Source organism: Triticum urartu, chromosome 2 (assembly GCF_003073215.2).
Source record: "Triticum urartu cultivar G1812 chromosome 2, Tu2.1, whole genome shotgun sequence".
In the NCBI taxonomy this organism is placed as follows: domain Eukaryota; kingdom Viridiplantae; phylum Streptophyta; class Magnoliopsida; order Poales; family Poaceae; genus Triticum; species Triticum urartu.
Window position 1 is genome coordinate 135,550,855 of NC_053023.1, and position 8,880 is coordinate 135,559,734.

At 42.6% G+C, this 8,880-nt stretch overlaps 1 protein-coding gene across 4 annotated transcripts; it reads left to right on the plus strand.

Moving 5' to 3' along the window:
- Positions 1–907: 907 nt before the first annotated feature.
- On the plus strand, positions 908–8,849 carry LOC125536365. 4 transcript variants are annotated; one of them, XR_007295013.1, is made up of 7 exons: positions 908–1,099; positions 1,315–1,457; positions 1,726–2,901; positions 3,259–4,950; positions 5,039–6,193; positions 6,596–6,693; positions 6,997–7,131. XR_007295013.1 is itself a non-coding variant. In XM_048699564.1 (7 exons), exons 2-7 carry the CDS (start codon positions 1,398–1,400, stop codon positions 7,255–7,257), a joined length of 4,449 nt encoding a protein of 1,482 aa, XP_048555521.1. In that variant the 5' UTR covers positions 908–1,099; positions 1,274–1,397; the 3' UTR covers positions 7,258–8,849. The 4 variants fall into 4 exon arrangements, 3 of the variants coding, with proteins under 3 accessions (XP_048555521.1, XP_048555520.1, XP_048555518.1); XM_048699564.1 differs by having other exon boundaries at positions 1,274–1,457; positions 6,589–6,693; positions 6,997–8,849; XM_048699563.1 differs by having other exon boundaries at positions 1,312–1,457; positions 6,589–6,693; positions 6,997–8,849.
- Positions 8,850–8,880: the final 31 nt, after the last annotated feature.

The following is an 8,880-nucleotide window of genomic DNA, read 5'->3' on the forward strand; positions in this document are numbered from 1 at the left end:
TATTTGGCGAAGCACATCTACCGTCCCCTCCTGATGGATCCCTCAAATAGCTCCCCATGGATCCCACAAATGGTTAGTCCAAACATTGTAGGTGCGACAACTCTAAGGTATCCACATATATACAGAGAAACGTTGGGCAACAAACTTCTAGATCGGAATGCACAATATGGACGTGGAAGTGGTGACTGCTAGGTCGTGGAACGATCTAAGCCTTTATATGTTCCCGTCTTCACTTACATAGTTGTCTCGAGATGTTCTCAACGCTGGCCATTAGGATTCCATGCCCAAATTCCATCGGGGACTAATCCAGGTCTGAGTGGTCCAGCCGGATCACATCCGGTTGAACTAATTGGATCTGAGACACTTACCACACCAGGATCTCCATACTTGTGTTCTCTGTTGTCAGTGCATGTCGCCGTGACATCCACCGATATACACCATCCCGGGACACATATCCGGTGCCATTGTGCTCTCACACCATCGACCAAAGGAGTAGATATTGCGTACTGGTGATGTGTCCTGATGAATGTGAAAAACCTCCTACAAGGAAGCTAGGGTTAGCTGTTTTTTTTTCAAGGAGAGGGAGGGGGGTGGTTGAGAACAACGATGACGATGGGAAACGACATAGTGAAAGTGAGGCTTATACTAACCTGACTGCAGGCCCACTTGTAAGGAGATGCCAAGGGCAGTGAGTGTCCAAAAAATGACGGCCGTCACTGTGAAACGTCACTGACCGGACAAAATCATGATGGAAAGGCAAAAACATAAGAGCCCTTCAGTTTTTAGGGGCAAAACCGAGGAAGCTTGGAAACTAGGGGCTCAAACGTAAATTATCCCTTACACCAACTCACCAAGTTCCATCCTGTCCGTTGTTTCCCATCCTGCGGCTGTATCTTCTTCGGTGCAGCAGCAGCAGTACTCTCTCTGACCCGGCGCACCACACGGCACGTCACCAAGGGGGCTCTAATAAAGTGTCTCAGTGCCCTAGAGGTGCCGCCGTGCCGTAGCGTCGCCGCCGACGCCATCGCCGTTCCCGTTCCACCTCATCTCGCCCCTGCCGCGTCGACCCCGTGCGCGATTTCCGCCGTTGGTCTCCGAGGTAGGAGCATTTTGCCATCCGGTGAATAGTTAAACCCCAGCGACCTCCAGAATTTCTGGGTGCGTCGGTGCGGTGCAGACCATCTAGATCCGCCCCCGAAAGACCCATATCTTCTTTCCTGTCCTAGATGCTCCAATCGCGGCTGCCAATTTGATTCGGTTGTTCTAATGTCAGCTTGTTTCCCCCCCAAATTTTGTCCTTCAACTGAAAAGCAGGAATGCCGTAAAGGATTTGCCGTGGAATCTATGTCTGAAGGGCAGGAATGCCGTAAGGATCCACTGTGGATTGGTTCACCACTATGGAGAATGACCATGGAGATGGGGATGATCTGGGATCAGGGTGGTTTGAAGTGAAAAAGGTAAGCGGGTCCTTTACCTGACTAGCTCTGCTCCATTTTAATTCCATAGAATGATTGAAATTGTACACAATATCTTCTCAATATCACCATGTTAGTTTGATTCTTCTGTAAGATGCTTCAAGGCTATGGGCTTTTCCAAAATTACCTTGTGTTGTGGACTGTCAAGATGGCACCACAATAGACCTTTTTTTCTCCCATTGTTGTGTGTGTTTATCTCCTGTTGTGTGGTGCTGTGCTGCTGTTAACTCGCTATAATTTCTTTTAACAGAAACATCGATCCAGCTCGAAATTCACATTGCAGAGGTCTTCAGGAAGTTCCACCCATAAAACTCCAAACTCTTCATCACGGTCTCAGGCCAACTACAGTAGTGGCAGTTCAAGGTGGTATGACAGGCTGCAGTACCCACATCAGAGCACAAATGATAACCTTGCCGTTGATGAATTGGATAGTAGAGAAACAACTAAAGTTCAGCATGAGGAATGTGTTGATGTAGGTGCTAGTAACCTGAAGAATGGATTTAATGTTTCAGCTTCAGAGCATGTAGTAAAAAAATGTGAAGAACTGCAGTTGGCTGAAGAAACAATTGATCCTCCCAAAACTGGCATGATTGATCGCACAGATCATTCAGTGCCTCATGAATCTCCCAACTGTTCAAGTGATCTTGCAAAATCTGTAGAAGATTCTGATCATGTCAAAGACCCTCCAAAGACAGAGCTAGTAGGTGTTTTGCCCAACTCTTCTGTCAAGTTTGGAAATTTTGATGATGTCACAGGTCTAGCATTACCCTCAGATGCCTTCAGAGATAATAATTCTTCTACAGAGTACATGGATGATGAAGACACTACACAATTCAGAAATGAATTAAAAGATGAAAGTGAACTTGAAGATGAGATGAATTCTATAAGAAATGCTGATACATCTCCTATCACAATTCATGCAGTGGAGACACCCACTGAATGTAATAGAAATCCATTGGATATATGTGAAATACAAGATAGTCCTGTAGTTGTTAGTGGTTCAACTACCTTAGCTGACTCTGTCTCCCTGTCCTCAAATAATGATCTTGAAGTTCCAGTTACATCTTCCTCGGTTGCGCCCATAGAAAGCCAAACATTACTTCCTAACCACACAACGGTTTCTGTAGATCTTGGAGGTGAAACTGCTGAGAGCAAAGAAAGATTCAGGCAGAGGCTTTGGTGTTTTCTTTTTGAGAATCTGAATAGGGCTGTGGATGAACTGTACCTCCTCTGTGAATTAGAATGTGACATGGAGCAAATTAATGAATCCATACTCGTTCTTGATGAAGCTATATCTGATTTTCAAGAACTGAAGTCCAGGGCAGAACATTTTGATAACACCAAGAAGTCTCCTAGCTTACCAAAGGAAGGGGTACCAATGGCTGTCAAAGCCGATCATCGAAGACCTCATGCATTGTCTTGGGAGGTCTGTGTTCACACCAGTCCATCAAGATTACCTTCATGCGGTTCATTTTCATATTACACCTGTTCATTTTGTCTGCGGAACTTTGAAATATGTGTATATGGTTGTTTCTTAGCATTCTTATCTCTTTATGATAGTTGTTGAGCACTCTGATGAACTGTGTACTCCTAGAACACACGTCTACTACGTTGAATGCTAAAAGTTCTTGTTGGTTATGTTAACCGTGGTATATGTTTATCCTTAAAAAAGAGTGGTATATGATGTCTTGGTGAATGTAGATTTCTCGTATATATTTCTGTTGGAATAATATGAACAGTTGTGAAGGCTGAAGCGACATTTTCTGATATATCACGTATGCAGGTCAGACGAATGACAAGTTCACCACACAGGCAAGAGATATTGTCTTCATCTCTAGAGGCCTTCCAGAGAATTCAGTTCGAACTGGCACGCAAGCAGGCTGGTATAACAGCAGAGAGCTTTGCACCTAGCTCTTCTGGGGAAGTTTCAGGTATTTCAGCAAAGCTGACTACAGCATCAGCAACAGTTGGGAATATCAGTTTGAAAGTGGAGAGTCAGGTGAAACTTTCTGATGATAGTGAGAAAGAAGTTACTGAAGAGAGACAAAGTAAGGAGGCATTGAAGTCAGGTAGATCATTCCCACAAAGTAATCCTTCATTTTCTGCAAGGAGTAGAAGAGGGGCACTAGAACCAATATCTGAGATAGCTAAACACACTTCTAAGGATAGGGTAATGGCAGAGAACAAAAAGTCAACAGATATTGTGAAAAGGAGTACGACCCATCTTGAAAAGGAGAAGCAAAATACAGCACAGTGGAAATCGATGGATGCCTGGAAGGAAAAAAGAAACTGGGAAGATATACTGAAATCTCCTGTTCGGAGTTCCCGTGCCTCTCATTCTCCTGGTGTTGGCAGAAAAGTAACAGAACGTGGACGTGTTCTACATGACAAGTTAATGTCTCCCGAAAAGAAGAAAAGAAGTGCTTTTGATACGAAAAGAGAAGCAGAAGAAAAGCATGCACGAGCTTTGCGGATCAGGAGTCAACTGGAAAGTGAGAGAGTTCAGAGACTACAACGTACCACTGAAAAGTTAAGTCGTGTAAATGAATTGCAGGCTGTGCGCAGCTCAAAACTGCGAGAAGTAATGAATGCACGTCATCAACGTGGTGAATCTCGTCATGAAGCATATCTAGCCCAGGTTGCGAAAAGAGCTGGTGATGAGAGCACTAAGGTCAGTGAGGTTCGCTTTATTACATCACTGAACGATGAAACTAAGAAATTCTTGCTGAGGCAGAAACTTCATGATTCTGAAATGCGGAGAGCTGAAAAGCTACAGGTGATCAAAACAAAGCAGAAGGAGGACACTGCAAGGGAAGAGGCTGTGTTGGAACGAAGAAAGTTCCTTGAAGCTGAGAAAATGCAGCGCCTTGCTGAAATACAGCGTAAGAAAGAAGAAGCTATAGTCAGAAGAGAAGAGGAGCGCAAAGCATCTAGTGCTGCACGAGAAGCGAAGAGCGCAGAGCAACAACGAAGAAAAGAGATAAGAGCTAAAGCGCAACAAGAGGAAGCTGAACTTTTAGCACAAAAACTAGCTGAAAAGCTCCGTGAAAGTGAGCAGCGCCGGAAGTTTTACCTTGAACAAATACGTGAGAGAGCTTCAATGGATTTTAGGGATCAGTCTTCACCTTTTCAGCGTCGCTTCCCAAGTAAAGATAGCCTAAACCGTTCTACGTCAGCTAATAGTGGCGAAGATTCACAGATAGTAGGCAATGCCAGCACTGCAGAGTCTATGGTTAAAACATCCAATGCCACACAAATGAAACGAAAGATTAAGAAGATTCGTCAGAGATTAATGGCTCTCAAGCATGAATTTGTTGAACCAGCCATAGGTGAAAACACAGGAATTGCACACAGGGCTGCTCTAGGAGCTGCCAAAGGTAAGTTAAGTAGATGGCTTCAGGACTTGCAAAGACACCGTCAAGCTAGAAAAGAAGGTGCTGCGAGCATTGGTTTGATTGTTGGTGACATGACGAAGGTACTTCTTATTGATTACATTACATATTGTGCCATACTATGATAGCAAAGATGGTTACTGATAGCACTTTCTGTTTATTTTTTAACAGTTCTTAGAAGGAAAGGATCTCGAACTGCATGCTACTAGACAAGTTGGTTTGCTTGATTTCATTGCGTCTGCTTTACTTGCCTCACACACTTCAAGACCAGTAGCTTGTGAAGTCACTGTTTACCTTTTGCGCCTGCTTAGAGTGTTACTCTCACTTCCAGCTAATCGGACTTATTTTCTAGTACAAAATCTTTTACCTCCGATTATTCCCATGCTATCTGCATCACTAGAGAATTACATTAAGGTGGCAGCATCAAACTCTGGAAGTTTGAATCTTCTGTTAAGTAAAACTACAGAGAACATGGAGACAGTTGGTGAAGTTTTAGATGGTTTTATATGGACTGTAACCGTCATTGTTGGTCACTTATATGTTGACGACGAACAACTCAAAATGCAGGAGGGTCTGATAGAACTGATTGTAGCTTATCAAACAATTCACCGTCTGCGAGATCTTTTTGCCCTTTATGATAGGCCCCAGGTGGAAGGGTCCCCACTCCCATCATCCATACTATTTGGTCTCAATCTTCTGACTGTCTTGACATCCAAACCAGGGAACTTTTCTGCCATTGATTGGGAGTCCTGCAAATGCAGAACTCCAGCTGGTAATCTAGCTCACGAATGTGAGTATCTTAGTTCACTAGACATACGAGTTGGCAACCAGCTGATGGCACCGGACGAGTCTGGAGATGCCAAATTACCATCTAACACTTGTGATATTTCGAAATGTGATGACTGTGGGTTTAGTGAAGTGGTTGAAGAAAACAAGCTCACCGAACAACATGAAGGTTCCGCTCTAGGAGATAGAAGATCACTGGATGAAACTAGAAAAGGCTTGTTAGACCTCTCTGCTGGCCAGAATAACTCAGGGTCTGTGTTAGAAATACAATCGTCAAATCTGGGAGATACAATAGATCAACATTTTGAAGTTTCCACTCAGAGAAATGAAAATAGTACCGTGGACGGTCACCTTGAAGGAAGAAAGATGAATAACATATGTACAGAAATGAATGACAGTCCTGGAAAAGGCAATGAAATAAACCTGAAACAACCTGCAGTGCTTGTACTTTCTGCCATGGCTGAGACAGGCCTGGTTAGTCTGCCTTCACTGTTGACAGCTGTGTTGCTGCAGGCAAACAACAGGTCGTCATCCGACCAGGTTTGTGTTTCTGCTTGTTTTAAGGTGCAATGCTTTATTGAGAAAAGTTGTTTTATCTCCAAACTCAATTGCGCTGTAGACCTTGAGAGTCGCTTTACAAGATTGCACTGGGATGTTTGTAGAACTCATGCATTTTGATATATAGCACGAAATTTCTCAGCTTCAAAGTAGTACTCATTTTTGTTTCATGAACAAGAAGGGTTTTGCCCATAAATTTTCTTTCACTGGCATACTATTGTTCTTATTAAAGAGTTTAGTAACATATAACGAGAAAAATTGACCTTTTGACATCATATAGATATAATTTTGTAGGTAGCTAGCAGGCAATTTAGATATTATTGCATTGATTTGTTGTAGTTTTCTTCTTGCTAGAAAATGATAGCTAAAATTTTCAGGCTTCAGCGATTCTTCCATCAAATTTTGAAGAAGTAGCCACTGGTGTATTGAAAGTTTTGAACAATGTGGCATGTTTGGATATCACTCTTCTGCAGTGTATGCTGGTAAGCAGCTGTATCCAAGGCTGGGTATTATTGTTATTGGCTTCTTGTTTGTTGGTTTTCATGCATCGTTTGACGCTGAATAGATGAATTTCTGAACTGCAAAATATAGCCTAGGAAGACACACAAAAAATAATCTTAAACTATTTATAGTGCCAGCAGAGAACTAGTCATTCTTAAAGATCTCATGCAAAATTTGCTGTCGGCAAACTGGCAACATTTTAATATGGGAGCCCTGAAGATCTTAATGATCTGTTTTTCCACCTATGGTAGTTTGTATGCTTACTGGTTATGAACTCTTTTCAGGCTAGATCAGATCTGAAGATGGAATTCTTTCATTTGATCAGTTTTCTGCTGAATCATTGCATGAATAAATGGGGAGTACCAAATGATCAGGTAAACTGTAGGCTATTGTATTTACAAGCAAACTTTCCATGTATTCTCAGTAGTTTGTGTGATATATCTATGGTTCTTTTTCTCGGATGTCCGTCCCTGGAGGGCCATATCTATGTCGCTTTTGAAGTAGTGCTTTGTGTTGAAGTAGATTGTTTCACTCAAGTATTGTAGTAGTTACTTTCAGGTTTCAAGTTTTTCCAATTTGTAAATCATTTCTTCGTTGGCCGATGGTAGCAAGTAATACATCTGGAGTTCATTATTATTTGTCTTCTACTGATTAGGCTGTGATCGGTGTATCACTAGAATAATCAAGTGGAGACAGCTATTCCCAATGGTTTGAAAAATAAAGTGGATTCTGATATTTGTGCACTCTTTTAACTGTTGTTGGGATGCTGTCATTTCTAACAACAAAGCCTTTAGTCCCAAACAAGCTGGGGTAGGCTAGAGCTGAAACCCATAAGATCTTGAAACCAACTCATGGTCTAGCTACCTTCCATACACCCCTCTCCATGGATAGTTCTTGGTGATATTCCAGTCCTTTAGATCTCTCTTAACGGACTCCTCCCGTGCCAAGTTGGGTCTACCCCGACCTCTCTTGACATTTTCAGCACGCTTTAACCATCCGCTATGCAGGAGGCCTGTGTTGTATATGCCCAAACCACCTCAGGCGATGTTGGACAAGCTTCTCTTCAGTCGGTGCTATCCCGACTCTTATCATGTATATCATCATTTCGCACCTGATCCTTTCTTGTGTGGCCACACATCCATCTCAACATGTGCATATCCCCTACACCCAACTGTTGAACATGTCGCCTTTTAGTCGGCCAACACTCAGCGCCATACAACATTGCGGGTCGGATCGCCGTCCTTAGAACCCGCCTTTTAACTTTTGTGGCACTCTCTTGCCACAGAGAACGACAGAAGCTTGGCGCCACTTCATCCATTTGGCTTTGATTCTATGGCTCATATCTTCATTGAGATCACCGTCCTTCTGAAGCATTGACCCCAAATATTGAAAGGTGTCTGTCTAAGGTACCACCAGTCCATCAAGGCTAACCTCCTCGTGCCTAGTAGTACTGAAACCGCACCTCATGTACTTAGTTTTAGTTCTACTAGGAAATGTGCCCGTGCGTTGCAACGGGATAAACAAATCTTTTCACGTCCTAGTGGTGACACATCCGTATTGCCACGTCTCCTCTTCACCATCGTCGTCAATGATAGTCACATTATTCACTTTCACGATAAAAGTGGTCAATCCTAAGGCAATGAGCTTGCTTACTCTAGAATGCCACTTCGTGAGCTCCTCTCTACAACGACTTGTAATTCTACATACTTATGATGATGGTGGACGCCATCCTTATCTCATCTTTACTTGATTCATGCACCATCCCTACATTTGTATGCAATTGCTTTTTTCTGACGGTGTGGAATATATGATAGAGATAATTATTGTTGGATAATTTTGAATCAAATAACGAAGGTCCTATGCAATGAAGCTCGATGACAATGGCTAGGAATTCATTTGAATTTCACAAATGATTTCCTCCACCTTCTCCGTCCTATCTAAATCATAAGATATCCCCATCTGACAGCACCCTCACTACTAAAAAACACATCGTGCAAGACTAAAAATTAGGTTATGGCGACGTGGTAGAGAATAAAAAAACTTTTGAAACTTAAGCTGAGAAAAACTTCTAAAAGGCCATTTAAAATACTAAAACCATAAGGCGATATCACAGCCTATAGAGGCATGCTCCATACAGTGCAAGCCTTGGCGTCAATGTGTCCAAGCTT

Coding starts and splice junctions, on each gene's coding strand:
- LOC125536365 (XM_048699564.1), top strand. CDS start 1,398: ATGGAGAATGACCATGGAGATGGGGATGATCTGGGATCAGGGTGGTTT. Junction 2,902..3,258: donor CTCATGCATTGTCTTGGGAG/GTCTGTGTTCAC, acceptor TCACGTATGCAG/GTCAGACGAATGACAAGTTC. Junction 6,194..6,588: donor ACAGGTCGTCATCCGACCAG/GTTTGTGTTTCT, acceptor TAAAATTTTCAG/GCTTCAGCGATTCTTCCATC.